The 19483-nt window shown below is 43.1% G+C and overlaps 1 protein-coding gene across 3 annotated transcripts in view; it reads left to right on the forward strand.

Annotated features, from left to right (window-relative positions):
* The window catches only part of LOC110541400 (X-linked lymphocyte-regulated protein 5C-like), a 32088-nt gene that overhangs the window by 5520 nt on the left and 7085 nt on the right, over nt 1-19483 (forward strand). For 2 of the 3 annotated variants that reach the window (XM_060376677.1, XM_060376679.1), the window contains exons 1-2: nt 12504-13418; nt 19046-19115. In XM_060376677.1, the coding sequence (XP_060232660.1) occupies nt 13139-13418; nt 19046-19115 (350 nt within the window). In that variant the 5' untranslated portion in view covers nt 12504-13138. Of the gene's footprint in view, nt 1-12503; nt 13419-19045; nt 19116-19483 lie in introns of those variants that run through there. The other variant, XM_060376678.1, reaches the window with a different exon arrangement.

A 19483-nucleotide genomic window follows, 5' to 3' on the forward strand; every position in this document is an offset into this window, starting at 1 on the left:
AGTTTCCTCCCCTTTTAATTTCTGAAACCACCTCAGTCCAAATGTAGATTGTTACACTCTTTCCCATGGGCTCTCTCTATCTTGTCTTTTCCCAAGACCTCCTTCTCATGTTATCTTGCTCTGCAAAAGAGTGTGACCTTCAGTTTTGGCCCTATGTGCTTCAAATAGCAACATTTGTACTCAGCAGCTGTGGCCTTCGATGGTTTCAGCCTTGCTTTGCATGTCTACAAAATAGGTGTGCTGTGAGAACAAAGAGAGCCTATAAATACCACAAAACAACAACCAAAAACAACTGGTGGGCACAGTGGATCTGTAGGTCTTACCTGCAGCCTTCAGGAGTTTATGCAGTCGTTTGTGGCACTGAGGATCACACTCCATGCCTGCTTTCCACTTTCCCTGAATTCAGAGTCTCTGTCTTTTGTAAGAGCCTGTGTGGGATCATTTCTCTATACATGCTCAATGTCTTTACCCTTTCCGCAACTGAAATATCATCCCTGTCTTTGTCACTAACCTACATATACATACACATACACACGCGCACACACACACACAATCTATAGATAGATAGATAGATATAGATTGTGTGTGTATAGGAAGCTCTCCATAGTGCTTTCCTTCCAAAAAAACTTTTTTAGGTGGTAGGGGAGAGCAAGGGGGATTTTCAAGCTGGAATTAATGCAAGACAACAGTCATAAAACAATCTTGCAACTAGATGGAGTGCCAGGACAGAGCCTGGAGGCAGCAGCAACTTGTTTATGGAGTTCAGTAGTGGTTTCAACTACAGCCTCTTGATGTTCAAAAGCCTTGGCACACAGTGGAGGGGCTGCTGGGATAGAGGGGAGGGGCAGTCATGGTGGGGCTGGGAATTCCACAGAAAGACTAGCAGGAGTGAGTTTTCATGAAATGATAGCTCATTCGAATGGATGCCCTATTGAGTCTAATTAAAAGAGTATAATGACAGGTTTGCAATCAGAACTGTTTACCTGCTTATTAAGAATGGCTTATTGAGAATCCCCACTACACTGAATACCTCTTTAGGGAGGACACAGATGCATCTTTGAGTTCTCCACAGACATGCTCTGCCTGGTGCAATGCTCCAGCTGTGGTCAGACTTATTTACTGTTGTGGTTCATAAAGGAAGGACTTGCTAACTCATTAACATTTTCTAGCCTTCCATGACCATTTTTCTGACAATTATCCTTTTTTACAGATTGAATTGTGCTTCCCCCAGTGTTGTAACTCCTGGTACCTCGGAATGTAAACTCATTATGGATAAGGTCTTTATGGTTGTTACCAAGTTAACATGAGGTAATGAGGGTGGCCCCATATCTGTGGTCCTCACTTCCCCCAGGGGATCATTGGTCACTGGTCCATGAGAACAAAGAGAGCAGAAGTGACAAATGGGGTTTGGAGGGCTGCGTCTAGACTTCCAGAAGTCAGCTTCAAAGAGGCAGCTCATTGTTTCAAGGTTACGGTTGGGAAAGACTGATTGGTCATAACATAGTACCTAATTATCATTGGAGCAAGGGAAGGAGCCTGACTCTGAGTGCTGAGTCATGTAGAACTTGCAGGAGGCACTGTGCAGGGCAGGGCCATCCTCCAAGGTCAGGCATCTGTGCCTAGAGACAAGCTCCAGATAAGGTCAGGCAGAGAGGAGGAAGCCCTACTGAGAAAGGGAGTCTTTCATTTTGCTCCCAGCACAGAGAGCTGTCCAGACATTGTGGACTGTGACATTAATAGCAGGGACTTCCAACACATATGCTATAAGTGTTCCCCACATTTTTATAAGCGTTACTGAATCGCGTATAGAAAGAGGACGTTGGGACACAGAAGGAAATGGAATTGTAGAATAGGGTTCTCTGAATAAAATAGCTGTCATATTCATCTGATCACCCATCATCGTCAGGCTTGTGAACAACTGGTGTTCCCTAATTGCATGCAGCTTCCATCTCTGGGGTGGGGATGGGGGGAGCTGGAGTATAATAGGCTATGAAAGGTTAACAAAGTGAGGTTCTATCCATACAGCTCGGAAGAAGCCATCATCCATGCTGCCTGAAGCCTTTTCAGCATTGAGGTCACCCACATTTCTGCAGGTACCCCTCAACCAGTCCTTAGTAAGTAATTGCAGTAAATTCATTGCTTCTCCACATTAAGCTTTGGTGGAATCCTATTGTGCTTTGTCTTTGGGACCTCATAAGGATTGGGACACATTGTTTTTGCCTCCCTAGGGGAAGAACTTTTCTTTTACTTTAAAATGTTTTAGTAAATATGCATTTAATCAAAAACTCAATAAAATGAAAAAGTGTTTGCACAATGTCTTTAAACTTACAGATTAATTGGGATAAATTAAATAGGATAACGTGATCACATTTTTAAATTCTAAGTTCTTTACAATATTTTTTAATTTATTTTTCATCTATTACAATGTATTCACTTTGTATTCCAGCTATAGCACCATCCTTCATCCCCTCCCAATTCTCCCCTCCCTCTGTCTTGTCCTCCCCTCCCCCAGTCCACTGATAGGGGAGGTCCTCCTCCCCTTCCATCTGAGCCTAGCCTATCAGGTCCTATCAGGACTGGCTGCATTGTCTTCCTCTGTGACCTGGTAAGGCAGCTCCCCTCCAGGGAAGGTGAACAAAGAGCCAGCCACTGAGTTCATGTCAGAGACAGCCCCTGTTCCCCTTACCAGGGAACCCACTTGGAGACTGAGCTGCCATGGGCTACATCTGTGCAGATGTTCTAGGTTATATCCATGAATGGTCCTTGGTTGGAGTATCAGTCTCAAGAAGGATGCCTGGTTCCAGACTTTTTGGCTCTATTTCTCTCCTTGTAGAGCTCCTGTCCCCTCCAGGTTTTTCTATGTCCCCTTTCTTTCACAAAATTCCCTGCCCTCTGCCCAAAGTTTGGCTATGAGTCTCAGCATCTGCCTTAATACCCTACTGGGTAGAGTCTTTCAGAGGCCTTCTGTGATAGGCTCCTGTCCTGTTTCCTGTTTTCTCCCTCTTCTGATATCTATCCCGTTTGCCTTTCTGAATAAGGATTGAGCATACCCAGGGTCCTCCTTCTTGCTCATCTTCTTTAGGTGTGCAGATTGTAGTACTTTTGTCCTATATTATATGTCTAATATTCATGTGCAAGTGATTATATACCATGTGTATCTTTGTTTCTGGGATAGTTCACTCGGGATGATCTTTTCTAGTTCCCACCATTTCCTGCAAATTTCATGATTTCATTGTTTTGAATTGCTGAGTAGTATTCTACTGTGTAAATGTACCAGGATTTCTATATCCATTCCTCAGCTGAGGGACATCTGGGTGGTTTCCAGATCCTGGCTATTATGAATAAAGCTGCTACTAACGTGGTTGAGCAAATGTTCTCATTGTATATATGAGCATATTTTGGATATATGCCTAGGAGTGGTATAGCTGAATCTTGCGGTAGCACTAGTCCTAATTGTCTGAGAAAGTGCCAGACTGATTTCCAAAGTGGTTGTACAAGTTTACATTCCTACCAGCAATGGAGAGGGTTCCCCTTTCTATACATCCTCTCCAGCATGTGTTGTCACTTTATTTGTTTTTAATGTTAGCCATTGTGATGGTTGTAGGGTCAAATCTCAGGGTCATTTTGATTTGCATTTCCCTGTTGACTAAGGATGTTGAACGTTTCTTTAAGTGTTTCTCTGCCATTTGATATTCCTCTATTGAGAATTCTCTGTTTAGCTCTGTACTCCATTTTTTAAAAATTGGATTACTTTGTTTGTTGCTGTTTAACTTCTTCATTTCTTTATGTATTCTGGTATTAGACCTCTGTCACATATAGGGTTGGTGAAGGTCCTTTCCCAATCTCTATGCTGTTGTTTTGTTCTGATGACAGTGTCCTTTGCATTACAGAAGCTTTTCAGTTTCATGAGGTCCCATTCATTGATTGTTGATCTTAGAGCCTGTGCCGTTGGTGTTCTGTTCAGGAAGTTGTCTCCTGTGACAATGAATTCAAGGCTCTTCCCCACTTTTTCTTCTAACAGGTTTGGTGTGTATGGTTTTATTTTAAGGTCGTAGATCCACTTGGACTTTAGTTTTGTGCAGGATGGTAAGTATGGATCTATTTACATTTTTGTATGTGTAGATATCCAGCAAGACCAGCACCATTTGTTAAAGATGTTATCTTTTTCCATTGCATAGTTTTGGCATCTTTGTCAAAAATCAGGTGTGTCCATAAGTATGTATGTTTATTTCTGGGTCCTCGATTACAATTCAGTTGATCCACCAGTCTGTTTCTATGCCAGTAACATGTGGTTTGTATTAGTGTTCCTCTACAGTACACCTTGAGATCAGGGTGTACCTGAGGTACCTGAGGTATCATGGAGATAACTCCGGAAGAACTTTTATTGTAGAGGATTGTTTTAGCGATTCTGGGTTTCTTGTTGTTCCATATGTAGTTGAGAATTGTTCTTTCAAGGTGTGTAAATAATTCTGTTGGTAAATTGATGGGAATTGCATTGAATCTGTAGATTGTTTTTAGTAAGAGGGTCCTTTTTACTATGTAAATCCTACCAAGCCAAGAGCGTGGGAGATCTTTCCATCTTCTTATATCTTCTTCTATTTTTTTATTCAGAGACTTGAACTTTCCTGGTTAGAGTTACACTGAGGTACTTTATGTCCTTTGTGTCTATTATGATAGGTGTTGTTTCCCTAATTTCATTCTCAGCTCATTTGTCTTTTATATACAGGAGGGCTACTGACTTGTTTTTCAGTTAATTTATTATCCAGCCACTTTGCTGAAGGTGTTCCTCAGCTGTATGAGTTCCCTGGTAGAATTTTTGGGGTCACTCATGTATATTATCATATCATCTACAAACAGTGACACTTTTACTTCTTTACGATTTAAATCCCCTTGATCTCCTTTAATTGTCTTATTGCTCTAGCAAGGACTTCACATACTGTGTTGAAGAGATATGGAGAGAGTGGGCAGCCTTGCCTTGTCCCTGATTTCAGTGGGATTGATTTAAGTTTTCTGTCCGTCTAGTTTGATGTTGCCTATAGGCTTGCTGTATATTCTGTTTACTGTGTATAGGTAAATGCCTTGTATCCCTGATTGCTCCAGGAATTTAAACCTGAATGAGTGTTGGATTTTATCAAATGCCTCTTCAGCATCCAAGGATATGGTCGTGTTTTTTTTATTTTTTTTTTCTTTCAGTTTTGATGGGTTTTCCTATTATGAACCACCCCTGCATAGCTGGGATGAAGCCTGCTTTGTCATAGAGCATGACAAAGTTTTGTGACATATAAGAGACACAGAGAGAAGGATGGCTGGAATGCCTACAAGCTGTGGAGAGATGCTAGAGTCCTTCTTTCCCTCATACCCTTAGAAAGAACTGGCCCTACTAACACTCAAGTCTTGGGTTTCTGTGAAACCAACAAAACAAATTTCTCTTGCTGAAGCCTCTACATTGGTGGTATTTTGCTACCAGACCTCTAGCAAAACACATATATACTTCTCTTATTGAAGAACTTGCCATGCTTCTTGAACTGTTCTGCCAGAAGTATGCACAGTATCTACTGTCAAGGAAACAAAACTTAATCCTGGAACCTCTGTTAGAAAACTCTTTTTCCCTATGGATGTTGTCGCTGGCCTCTTCTGGAGAGGTCCATGTGTCTTGACTCCTTTTATTCAACTTGTAGTCTGAATTTAGACTACAACTCTGTAGGAGTGGACCATCTCTTCTTGAGATGAGATGGTTGATGTAGGAAAATACTGATCATCCCTCATGCAAATATGTCCCAAAGCCTGGACGCAATGATCACAAGTAGCCTGGGAAAGATGAAAGCCATTTTCAGGTTACCAGAGCCTTGGGGTAGACTCAGCATTGGGCTTGTTGTTTTTAACCTGCAATGTGCAGTTTAAGAGAAATAGTTTCTGGAGGAACCTGGCTACGCTGGCTATGGTGATTCTGGAATGCCAGCCCTAGAGAGGCAGAGGCAGGAGGATCAGGAGTCCAAGGTCAGTTTTGGCTGCAGAGTACTTTGAGGCCAGGCTGAGCTACATGAAATCCTCAGTTATTAAACAAACCATCCCCAAGAAATCTCCCTGCAAGAAAGAAAGTAGACATTTGTAAAAACAGATAAACAATCTTGTGAGAGGCATTGTTAGGGCTAGCAGTGAAATGTTGGACTTTTGTGTCTGGTTCCACTGCTACTGCTTTGATCTGCAGCAAGTTACCCAAGGCCCTAGGACCTCATTCACTTCATCTGTCTGCCAGGAGTGTGTTAGTATAACCAACCTCCAGAGCAACTGTGAGAATCATAATCAAGTCAATACATCTAAAGAGCCTAGAAAGGCCCTGGACATGGCAGTCATTTAATAAATGTTGTCAAAATAATAAAACAAGAATTTGGCTGCAATCTTTCACTGCAGAATTGCGCTGAGAATTCCAGTGTTGTAATTAAGAGGTTGTCCTGGCTAGCTTTATGTTTACTTGACAGAAGCTAATGTCATCTCTGAGGAGGGAACCTCAATTAAAAAAATGCCTCCATAAGATCAGGTGGTAGGCAGCCCTGTAAGGCATTTTCTTAATTAGAGACTGATAGTTAGAGAGTGCCTAGCTCAGTGTGTCTGCAGACATTCCTGGGCTGGTAGTCCTGTGTTCTGTGAGCAAACAGGCTGAGCAAGACATGAGGAGGGAGCCAATACGCTGCCACCCTCCCTGTCCTCTGCACCAGCTCCTGCCTCCAGGTTCCTGCCCTGTGTGATTTCCCGTCATTACTTCCTTCAGCATTAAACAGTAATGTGAAAGTGTAAGCCTTATAAATAAACCTTTTCCTCCTCAAGTTGCTTTGGTCATGGTGTTTCTTCACAACAATAGTAACCATAAGACAGGGTTATACTTTTAGAGCAGGGGCTTCTAATCCGGGTTACATAGTCATCAGGCTTCCATGAATTTTTCTGAAGAAGTTCCTAGTCTTCTGACATTAATGTGTTCAGTTTGTGGCCACATGCAGGTGGGCAGTTTGTGTCAAATGTGTTCAAAGACTTCCAGCGGCCCAAAAGGATTCAGAATTGGAAATAGGCCCGAAGGGAAATGTGTAAACCCACAGCACTGTGGTGCAGTCTTAGGTGTGCATGTATGTGTGCACATGTATCAATGTGTATATAAGAATGTGCGTGTGTATATGTACTTAAGTGTATGTACATGTGTTGGGGTGTGGAGCAGACACCTGATTTTGACATTCTCTATCCACACAGGAATTCTGAGTCTCACAGGTTTTCTAACCTGCCTTTGCATTTCCCAACATGCAATGCAGTCCTGATTCCATGCCATGCTGGAGGACCCAGGACTACTTGCTACTTTCTGACTGTCCTGTACCCTGGGGACCCCCATGCCGTTTGTGTCTGCACAAGCCTAGATGCTCATGCAGTCAGTTGCTCCTTAGGACCTTTGGGACTTAATAGCCTCATCCCTTGCATGAATCTGTTTGCTATTTTACTCCCCTCTTCTCTGACATTTTTAGCTTGAAGTTTAATCTTGTTGAAGGAGAAAAAAAATACCAACAAGAAGGTTTCTTTTCCTCTAAGAAATTGCTCTTTTCTTTCTTCACACTGACTAAAATCTTCAGCATATTTTGAAAGCTTTAATTCACACTCAGCTTTAGCCTTCCCCAAATTAGTTATTGACTAGGATCTGTATCGTCATGTGCATTACTATGTATTTCCCTTCGGTGGATATCGTCTCTTATTATTCGGACTAATTCATCTTTTCTTTTACTCGGCAAAGGCTTTGTACCTACTCAGAATTCCTGTGTGGATGGGGAATCTCAAAGGCAGGTGTCTGCTGCACACCTCCACACATGTATACACATTCATACACATGTACACACATACATACAACTTTACAAACATACCCAGGCCTGCAATAAAAAAAAAATAGAGCCTCATTGCATTTGTATTCTAGTGAAGGAGATAGAAAATCAGCTCAAGAAAAATGAAAGAGGATGCAAAAATAAAAAGGGATGGAGACAGAATGACCGGGGAAGGAAGGCTTAGCCAAGGAGATGACACTGGAGCAAAAGTGTAAAATCTTACATAGTCTTGTGGGAAACCTGCCCAGTCCAAGAGGTCAGCAAGTGCAAAGGTCCTGAGATGGAAAGACTTCTTGTCTGGCATAGTGGGGAACTATGAAGACTCTCATGTGGTTGTGGCAGAAGACAGATTGGGGATGAGCCCAGACCTGGTAGGCTCTATAAAGAGAGGTGATGTTATTTGGGTGATGGAGAATAATTATGGGGCTTCAAGCAGGATAGGAAGATACCTGCTAAGCACTGGCTGTGCAGTCTTTTTCTTTCCAGTTTAGCTTACATACTTTTTTCACATAATGTCTTTTTGTTTATTATTATTTATTATTGCTTTGTGTGTATGTGTGGTGTGTGAGTGTGTGTATCTCTGTGTGTGTGTGTGTGTGTCTGTGTACGAGTGTTTGTGTAGGTTCATTTGCCAATGTGGGAATGTTTGGAGGCCGGAGTTTAACATTGTGGTGTCTTTGCCAATTGCTTTTCACCGTATTTTTAGTTTTTTACTCACTGAATCTGAAGCGTGCAATGTTGGCTACCCCAGCCAGTCAGGGAGTTCCTCAGTTACAGATAGTATCATTATCTTTGGACCTTTTATTTCGAGGAGACAGGGTTTCACTATGTAACCTGCAACTTGTGATATAGACCAGGCTCTCAATGAAGTCACAGAGATACTTTTGCCTCTGCCTTCTGAGTGCTAGGATTAAGGGCATAACTCGCTGTGCCTGGGGATTTGGACTTAGCTCTTCATGGATGCTCAGCAAGCACTTTGTCCAGTGAACTATCTCCCTAGTTCCTTGTTTAGTAATTTTAATTGCCTACAACAGGACCATTCAGTTTTTCTTGCCTTTGGATTTGAACTGTGACGTAGGCTTTTCTTGGGTTTTGAACCTGCTGTTGTAGAGGCTAAAACCACACATCAGCTCTCCTGGGCCTTCAGCTTGCTGATTCATCCTGCAGGATTTGAGACTTCCCAGCCTCCATGAGGAATAACACACGTGAATATTTTATAATATAATAATGTGCATACTTATTCATGTGATATAAATATATATACTATGTAAATATATGTATAGATTATTCATATGTATCCTGGGAGGCTATTTCTCTAGAACCTTGGCTAACACAGCCAGCAGAGGGCGATCTTTTATCAAGCTAGGCTTGTTTCCCATGTTTCCATGGTTGGAGACCTTTCTCTAAAAGGAACAACAATCCTTTTTTAAAATTAACTTTTTAACCGAAAATGTATTTCAATTATATTCTTTCCCCTCACCCATAACCTCCCAGATCCTACATATCTACCCATTCAAATTCATGCTCTTTAAATAAACAAACAAATGAACAAACAAACAAAAACTGGTCAAAAGAAATAAGTAAAAAATACCCAATTATAACAAAACAAAAAAATTACACAAAAGACACGAAGTCCATTTTGTGTTTGCCGTCTACTTCTGGATAAGAAGTATGCCCTGCAGTGTGGCTCATATACTCAGTGTCACTCCATTGAAGAAGACTGACGTTTCTTCTCAGTTACAAGTAGATGTTTTCTTGGAGGTGGGAATTTGTGCCCATATCCCCTTCTTCAAGCTGGGATGCTGTCTAACCTGAATCTGTTCAGGTCTTGTGCATGCTTTCAGGTCATCGTTTCTTTGAGTTCATACTGTTTCAGTTTCCTTGTGTCTGAGAGATGTTGTTTCCGTGGAGTCATCCATCACCCCAGGCTCTCACAGTCTTTCTACCTCTGCTTCCACATACATCTCTGAGCCTTGAGGGTTGGGGTTTGCTACAGGTATCCCATTTGGGGTCGAGTACACCAAAGTCTCACACTCGGTGCACATTGTCCAGTTGTGGATCTGTTTGTTAAATAACACATACAGGAAGGTGAAATTTCTCAGATGAGGGTTGGGCAAGAAACTATCCTTTAGTATATCAACATGCCATTATCAAGTATTGCATTGCTGTGTTGCCTTAGCACAACATTAGTATTAGGTTTTCCCCCGAGCTCACAACTGATCTAGTCTTAGCAGAGCAATGTTTTAAATTCTTGTTTTTTGTTCGAGGAGGAAGGCAACACCAGAGAAAGAGAGTAACATAAAAGGTCACTGACATATGTGACATGAGGTTAATCTAGAACAGGCCTGCAGTGATGCAGGCATTGTGTGCTATCCCAGTAATAGCAATTTCAGCCTCTAAAAACAACACTTCCCAACGGGGTTTCTCTGAGACTGTAAGGCCACCTTACAACCCGTGGGATAAGTTTTAGGTCAAAACGTCAGAAGTTCAATGTGTTTAACAGAATGACCATTGAAATAGGTGAAATGCAGAGAGAAACCAACCTGACTGACAGCATACTTATACATGTGAGTGCCCGCCGATCCGTCAACGCTCCAGTCCTAGATGGATATCATTTTAAAAAGGAAATAACTGTTGTTGAAGTGGAATAGCTAGAGCTGTAATTCATTGCTTGTGAGAATGTAAAATGGCATGGCGGTGCCTCTGATAGGTATACTTCCAATTATATAACCACAATAATCCAAAGTGGGGTTTCAAAGAGATGTGTACATGTTCCTAGCGCATGATTCACACTAAAGCTGCAAGCAATTCAAGCATCTGTTGAAGGATGAATTAATAACTTGCAACCTATATACTTGTATATAGAAGAGATAAAAATCATTTCTAAAGGTAATTTTACTAGCAAGCATATATATATATATATATGTGTGTGTATCAAGATATATCCCCCCCACATGTACGAGATATGTACATGTGGGGGATTATATATATATATATACATGTATGTATATGTATATATCTCGTACATGTGGGGGATTTCCTGAGGACATTTCCAAACAAATATATAATGCATTTTAAGCAGATTCCTCTAAGATGTGTTCCCTCTCATCCCTCACATCTCACACTTCCTGTTTGGAACATTTGCTCCTCTACATAGTTTCATTTCTGATTTCATGTCATGTGCATATAGCTGATTTTATAAATCCAAGGTCTACACATCAGAGAAAATAGTTGGTATCTGTGTAGGCACTAGTTTTTTCCTTCGACGGTAAGAAGGGTTTGGGGGGATTGTGGTGAGGCCTGTTTCCACAGCTGAGTGACTATCCTGTAGTGCACTTCCCGGAGTGACTCCTGGCTAGCTGCGCCCACCCTTGAGGGTGAGAGGGATTTTCTTTTGCGGTGTGGGGATGCTGTGAGCTATATCTCCCTAGGTGAGTGACTTAGGATCAGGACCCACTATAGTACTCTTCCGGAAGTGACGTCTCTCTAGGCATGCCTGCCCTCGAGGGTGAGAGGTGATTTCTGGGATTGCAGTGAAGTGACTGGATCTCGCGGGACCCTGGGCAGTACCGTTCTGGAAGTGAAGTCACTCAGGCTGTGACCACTCTAGAGGGTAAGCGGGGTTTGGGGGGATTTCTGTGAGGTATATCTCCCTAGAAATGTGTCATTAGTTACTGCTTTGGACGCATGGTAGTCCGGGAGGGGACTTCCGGATCCTGAATTCCGCATCACACATAGAGACCCCGGAGTTCAGTCTGGGTGAGGTTTGTGAAGGAGGGCCGCAGGGGCTTCTGAGAGGAGCAGGAAGGGCATCATGTGTGCCGGTGAAGGGGCTAGGGACCCTGTCTGTGATAGTGCAGACATTCTCCCGTGGTCCGTATTTCCACAGGTGGGACCATATAAGAGCTTTATGGGTGTGCCGTCCTTGCTGGGCTTTAGGAGCACAGTTTCCTGTTCCCGTCAGGAGGCCCTTGGTTCGCACATGCGCAAAAGTAGCACCCGCAGATTCCACTCCCCCTCATGACCGCTTCCCTGCCCTGTCCTCACCCGAGGCCCGCCACACTCAGTCAGGCATAAGGGGTTGCCCTTCTTGCTTTTCCAGATGCACAGATGCGTGTTTTCCAGGTTAACTAGGTGTGACCCAGCTTCCTGGGTAAGGAGGGACTCATGGTGGCTCCTGCCCGCCTAATTTTGTGCTGAGGTATTGGGACCCAGGATAGCCCCTGGTGTCCTGAGTCTCACTTCCCCATGCCCATTGGATATCTTTTGTTCAAGATGAGACGTCTGGGTACACTGAGGTTCAGCCTTGGACCACATCATGAGCGGGATGTCCGTCAGAATTTCTTACGTCTCTTGGGTCCTTTCATGCATGGCGGCTGCCGGGCCTGAACCATGAATCTGTGACTGTTGGAACCAATTGTTCTGAGAGCACCTCCTAGCCCTAACTCCTGAGTTTGCAGGCCACCCATTCACCTGTTCCGGGCTGCCTCAACCAAGGATGAGTGCTTGGCCCACCACAGGCAAGTGGGCCTAGGCTGGGTCAGCCTCCACTGTGTGGACTTTCTGAGGGGCCTCAAACAGGGCCAGAATGACACATGTTTGCCTGCTGAGTACTGACGCCTAGCCTCTAGCACCTTCCACACATGCCAGGCACCCCCTTCGTGTGAGTGCACCAGCTGGGGTCACTTGCTGGGCCCTTTCTCTTGTATAGGTGCTGTTCCAGCCTCTCAGGAAGCAGTCTGGTTGAGGCAGGCAGTAGCAAAGGAAATTGCCTCCCTTTCTAAAGAGAAAGAGGTTCTTGAGGGGAAGGTGTTGAAAAAAGACTGTCCTGGTGGGTGGGTGGTTACTAGAGGATGCTTTGGTGAAGTCCCGTGTTGGGGAAAGTGTGTTAGAGTGTGGGGAGATGAGATGAACCCTGTGCATGGTAGAGTCAAGCTTGTCCTGTGAGGTGAGTTCCAGGCAGAAACAGCAGGGTCCTCGGTGGGAGATTTCAGTTCCCTACAGAGAGGTGTGGACCATCAGGAGACTCCCTGCAAATGCCATGGCAGGCAGAGTAACCATCCTGGAGAGTCAAGAAGAAAATCCTTTCCAACATGCCTTACCTAGCAGGTGCTGGTTCAAGCTTCTAGAGCCTGACCCTGGGCAGTTTAGTTTAGGCAGAGTTAAGTGTGGTACAGTTTTGGGAAGAAGTCCAAGCTTGTCCTATCCTGGGAACAACAAGTCAAGAGGAAGGGCTGAGATTGAGGGCTGTTGGGTTGTGGAGAGCTCTGCATTCAGCCAGAGGGATGGGGCAGAATGTGATTGGACCTGGTGGGGTATTGATGTCACCTTCCTGCCTCCTCTTTGCTCCAGCACAAGTGCCAGGGCACATGGCCACAGGTGGTGGAGTCCCAGTCCCTGTTTCCATTACAGTCATGAAGTTCTTTCTCAGTGTCTTTATTTTCTGTGCATGCCAACATTTCAGGAGTCCTGCCTGGCCCAGGAAGGCCCCAGCCATGTCATCCAAGGATGGGAAGGCCATAGAGAGAAGTGCCAAGCGCCGAAGGACAGATGCAGTCGTCCCTGGTAACAACTGATATGGGGCATATAGGGCTGGGCCCAATGGAGGTGACACTCTACTACCTCTTGGCATGTGGAGTTCTGGGCCATTGGGGTCGGGGTGGGGGAAGGAACACGGCTGTAGTCTGACACTGGCCTCTAATACTCACACATGTTCTGTGTTTCAGTCCCCAGTAGACAGTCTTTTCTTTTTTCATTTTTTTAAATTTTTTATTAATTACAGTTTATTCACTTTGTATCCCCCCATAAGCCCCTCTCTCCTCCCCTCCCAGCCCCACCCTCCTTCTCCTTTCTACTTGCTTGCCCCTCCCAATTCCACTGATAAAGGAGGTCCTCCTCTCATTCCTTCTGATCTTAGTCTGTTGGATCCCATCAGGAATGGCTGCATTGTCATCTTCTGTGGCCTGGTAGGGCTGCTCTCCCCTCAGGGGGAGGTGATCAAAGAACAGGCCTATCAGATTATGTCAGAGGCAGTCCCTCTTCCCATTGCTATGGAACCCACTTGGATACTATGCTGTCATGGACTACATCTGTGCAGGGGTTCTAGGTTATCTCCATGCATGTTCCTTGGTTGGAATATGAGTCCCTGGGGAGACCCCTGTGTTCAAATTTTCCGGTTCTGTTGCTCTCCTTGTGGGGTTCCTGTCCTCTCAAGATCTTACTATTTCCCACTTCTTACTTAAGATTCCATGCACTTTGCCCATCAGTTGGCCTTAAGTCTCAGTGTCTGCTTTGATAGTCTGTAGGGCAGAGCCTTTCAGAGGCCCTCTGTGGCAGGTTCCTAGGTTGTTTCCTGTTTTCTTCTTCTTCTGATGTCTATCCTCTTTGCCTTTCGGGATGGGGATTGAGCGTTTTAGTCAGGGTCCACTCTCGATTAGTTTCTTTAGATGTTCAGGGTTTTAATAGGTTTATCCTATGTTATATGTCTATATGAGTGAGTACATACCGTGTGTGTCTTTCTGTTTCTGGGACAGCTCACTCAGGGTGATCCTTTCCACGTCCCACCATTTTCCTGCAAATTTCATGATTTCCCTATTTTTCATTGCAGAGTAATATTCCGTTGTGTAGATGTACCACAATTTCTGCATCCATTCTTCAGTTGAGGGGCATCTGGGCTGTTTCTAACTTCTGGCTATTACAAACAAAGCTGCTACAAACATGGTTGAGCAAATGTCTTTATTGTGTACTTGAGCCCCTTTTGGATATATGCCTAGGAGTGGTATGGCCGGATCTTGAGGAAGTGCTATTCCTAGTTGTCTGAGAAGGCGCCAGATTGATTTCCAGAGTGGTTGTACGAGTTTACATTCCAACCAGCAGTGGAGGAGGGTTCTCCTTTCTCCACAGTCTCTCCAGCATGTGGTGTCACTTGAGTTTTTCATCTTGGCCATTCTGATGGGTGTAAGGTGAAATCTCAGGGTGGTTTTGATTTGCATTTCCCAAATGGCTAATGACGTTGAGCATTTCTTTAAGTGTTTCTCTGCCATTCGATATTCCTCTACAGAGAGTTCTCTGTTTAGCTCTGTTCCCCATTTTTTAAGTAGATTACTTTGTTTGCTGTTTTTCAGCTTCTTTAGTTCTTTATTTATACTGGATATTAGCCCTCTGTCAGATAAACAGTTGGTGAAGATTCTTTCCCAGTCTGTAGGCAGTCGTTTTGTTTTGATGATGGTGTCCTTTGCTTTACAGAAGCTTTTCAGTTTCATGAGGTCCCATTTATGGATTATTGCTCTTAGAGCCTGTGCTGTTGGTATTCTGTTCAGGAAGTTGTCTCCTGTGCCAATGAGTTCAAGGGTATTCCCCACTTTTTCTTCTAAACGATTTAGTGTGTCTGGTTTTATGTTGAGGTCTTTGATCCACCTGGACTTCAGCATTGTGCATTTTGATAAGTATGGATGTATTTTCATTTTTCTACAGGTAAACATCCAGTTAGACCAGCACCATTTGTTGAAGATGCTATCTTTTTTCCATTGTATGGTTTTGGCATCTTTGTCAAAGGTCAGGTGTCCATAAGTGTGTGGGTTTATTTCTGGGTCCTCTGTTCGGTTCCATTGATCCACCATTCTGTTTCTATGCCAGTACCATGCAGTTTTTATAACTTTTGCTCTATAGGACAGCTTAAGCTCAGGGATGGAGATACCTCCAGAAGATCTTTTATTGTAGAGAATTGTTTTAACAATTCTGGGTTTCTTGTTATTCCATATGAAGGTGAGAATTTTTCTTCCCAGGTCTGTAAAGGACTGTGTTGGTAATTTGATGGGAATTGCATTGAATCTGTAGATTGCTCTTGGTAAGATGGCCATTTTTACTATGTTAATCCTGCCCAGCCATGAGTATGGGAGATCTTTCCATCTTCTGATATCTTCTTCTATTTCTTTCTTCAGAGACTTGGAATTTTTTTCATACAAGTCTTTGCCTTCCTTGGTTAGAGTTACTCCAAGGTACTTTATGTCATTTCTGGCTATTGTGAAGGGTGTTGTTTCCCTAATTTCTTTCTCAGCCCTTTTGTCTTTTGTATACAGGGGGGGCTACTGATTTTTTGGAGTTAATTTTGTATCCGGCCACTTTGCTGAAGGTGTTTATCAGCTGTAGGAGTTCCCTGGTAGAGTTTTTGGGGTCACATATACTATCATATCATCTGCAAATAGTGATAATTTGACCACTTCCTTTCCAATTTGTATCCCGTTGATCTCCTTCAACTGTCTTATTGCTCTAGCTCTTCTTTTTCTAGGGTTTTTAAGTGAGCCATTAAGTTGCTTGAATGCGCTGTCTCGAATTTCTTCTTGAAGGCACTTAGTGCTATGAACTTTCCTCTTAGCACTGCCTTCATTGTGTCCTACAAGTTTGGGTATGTTTTGTCTTCATTTTCATCGAGTTCTAGGAAAACTTTAATTTCTTTCTTTATTTCTTCCCTGGCCCAGCTGTCATTTAGTAGCAAGTTGTTCAGTTTCCATGTGTGTGTAGGAATTTTGCTATTTCTGTTGTTATTGAGGTCCAGCTTTATTCCATGGTGATCAGACAGGATACAAGGGATTATTTCAATCTTCTTGCATCTGTTGAGGCTTGCTTTGTGACCAACTATGTGGTCTATTTTGGAGAAGGTTCCATGAGGTGCTGAGAAGACGGTAAATTCTTTTGTGTTTGGGTGTAAGGTTCTGTAAATGTCTGTTAGGTCCATTTGATTCATGACCATTGTCAGAGACATTGTTTCTTTGTTTAATTTCTGTTTTGTTGACCTGTCCTTTGTTGAGAGTGGGGTGTTGAAGTCTCCCACTATTAATGTGTGGGGATCTATATGTGGTTTAAGTTTTATCAATGTTTCTTTTACAAATGTGGGTGCCCTTGTATTTGGGGCATAGATGGGATTGTGATGTCTTCTTGGTGGAATTTTCCTTAATGAGTATGAAGTGTCCTTCCCCATCTCTTTTGATTAATTTTGGTTGAAAGTCTATTTTATCAGATATTAGAATGGCTACTCCTGCTTCCTTCTAAGGTCCATTTGCTTGGAAGGCCATCTTCCCACCCTTTATCCTCAGGTAATATCTATCTTTGTGACTTAGGTGTGTTTCTTGAATACCACAGATTGCTGGGTTTTGTTTATGTATCCATTCTGTTAGTCTGTGTCTTTATAGAGAGTTGAGTCCATTGATGTTGAGAGAGATTAATGACCAGTGGCTGTTAGGTCTTTTGGTTTTGATGTTGGGTGGGGTCATAAGGTTGTGTGCTTGGTTGCTTTTTTTTTTTTTTTTTTTTTTTTTTACTGTAGTGAGGTTAATTATTTCCTGTGTTTTCTTGAAAGTAGCTAGTTTTCTTGGGTTGTATTTTCCCTTCTAGTATCTTCTGTAACGCTGGATTTGTGTGTAGGTATTGTTGAAATTTGTTTTTGTCATTGAATATCTTGTTTTCTCCATCTGTGAGGACTGAGAGTTTTGTGAGGTATAGTAGCCTGGGCTGACATCTGTGTTCTCTTAGGGTCTGCATGATATCTGTCCAGGCCCTCCTGGCTTTCATAGTCTCTGTTGAAAAGTCAGGTGTGATTCTAATGGGTTTGCCATTATATGTTACTTGGTCTTTTTCCCTTGCAGCTTTTAGTATTTTTTCTTTGTTCTATATACTTATCGTTTTAATTATTATGTGGTGGGAGGATTTTCTTTTCTGGTCTAATTTATTGGGCGTTCTGTAGTCCTCTTGTATTCTTATTGGCCTCTCCTTTAATTTGGGGAAATTTTCTTCAATGATTTTGTTGAAAATATTTTCGGGGCCTTGGAGCAGGGAATCTTCTTTTCCTCTATTCCTTTTATTCTTAGATTTTGTCTTTTTATGTTGTCTTGAATTTCTTGGATGGTCTCTGTCAGGAATTTTTTAGATTTAACATTTTCTTTGACAGATACATCTATTTCTACCATTGTAGCTTCCACACCTGAGATTCTTTCTTCCATCTCTTGTAGTTTATGGGTTATGCTAACCTCTGTAGTTCCTGTTTTCTTCCCTAAGTTCTTTCTCTCTGCAGTTTCCTCCATTTGTGTTTTCTTTAATTTTTCCAATTCTATCTTCAGATCTTGAGCCATTTTTTTTATTTCCTTCACCTCTCTGACTGTATTTTCCTGTTTTTCCATCACTTCTTTCAGCTGTTTGTTTGAATCAACCTCTGTTTCTTTTATTTCATTCAGTTCTTTAAGCATTTCCTTTCTAAAAGCCACAAACTGTTTGCCTGCAACTTCCTCTATTTCTTTACAGATGGCAATATTCTTTTTGTGTTTATCTTCCTCTATGTCTTTACGTATCTTATATGTTTCCTCTGTTATCATCTTGCTGAGCATAGTTGTTAGGTCATCTTCTTGGATTTCAGTTATGCTGGGGTGTCCAGGACTACTTGCCCCTGGGTAACTGGGTTCTGGAGATGCCATATTGCTCTGTCTTTTGTTGCTTGAGCTTTTACGCTGGCCTCTACCCATTGGGCTATCTTAGGTGTTTGGGGTTAGTTTCTGGTGGTTCCTGTGTATCCCTTAGTGGAGAGAATCCTCTTGGCAGAAAGCTGGTTTTTCTTGAAGGAAGTCTTCTCATCTTTTTGGGTATAGTCCCTGGATGGCTGGCGTTTTTTCAAGAGTTGCTGCTGCTCACCTCAGGGATAGAGACCTGAGTGGTAACTGTAGTCTTTGTTAGTCGAGAGGGTTCTCCTCTCACCCAGGGAAGTCCTGAAGACAGCTGCCGTGTTTCTGGGTTTCTTGCTGTAAATTTAATGATCAGCTGCTGTGACACAGTTGGACAGCTGGCGTGCAGCAACTGTTTGTGCCTGTGTCTCCACACTAGACATTCTTAACCCATGGCACAGATGGGAGGCTCACAGAGCTGTTGGTCCTGGCCAACATGTGTCTCTCAAGAAGCCCATGGGTCACAGGGAATTTCCTTTTTGAGGCTTGTACAAATACATGTACCCTGATGTCAATAGGCTTGGATCGAGCTGAGTCTCACCTGTGTCTAGGGGCTAGCGGTGGGGGCATGAGTCCCTGGAAGATTGCTCTAAAACCTTTTCTGGGCGTGGGCTTACCCAACTCTAGAGTGAAGCTGTTTCTCATGTGGGGTGAAGAGAGCAGCACATTTCATTTGCAAAGGTTTTTCCTTTCTTCTCAATGCAGCAGAAAATCCGGCAGTTGACACCAGCGAGCTGGGCAGCTGTTCCTCGGGATCAAATGTGCAAGAGGCCAGGTGATGTCTTAGAGGAATGTTGGCCTGTTGAGTGAGGTAGTTTCAGTGAAGTCATATGCAGGCATACAAAGAAAATTTTGCCCTTTCCCTGGGAAATGGATCCAAGAGGAGAGTGTGCTGTTGAGCAAAGTAAGCCAGCATCAAAGAGACTCCTGTCTCCCGCCTTCTCTCACTTGAGCATCCTAGGTTACAGATAAGGCCATAAAATGTTAGAGCTGGAAATAAGAGGGGAGACTGGGCAGAGGCAGGCAATACCCAGTTGAGGGGAAGGTCTGGGGGTGCATTGGTGAGAGGCAGACTCTGGAGGTTGAACATGGTCCCACGGTATGAAATTTGAAGAGACACTGTCTGGGTGACATAGGACAGAT

Source organism: Meriones unguiculatus, assembly GCF_030254825.1.
Source record: "Meriones unguiculatus strain TT.TT164.6M chromosome X unlocalized genomic scaffold, Bangor_MerUng_6.1 ChrX_unordered_Scaffold_30, whole genome shotgun sequence".
Taxonomy (NCBI): Eukaryota; Metazoa; Chordata; class Mammalia; order Rodentia; family Muridae; genus Meriones; species Meriones unguiculatus.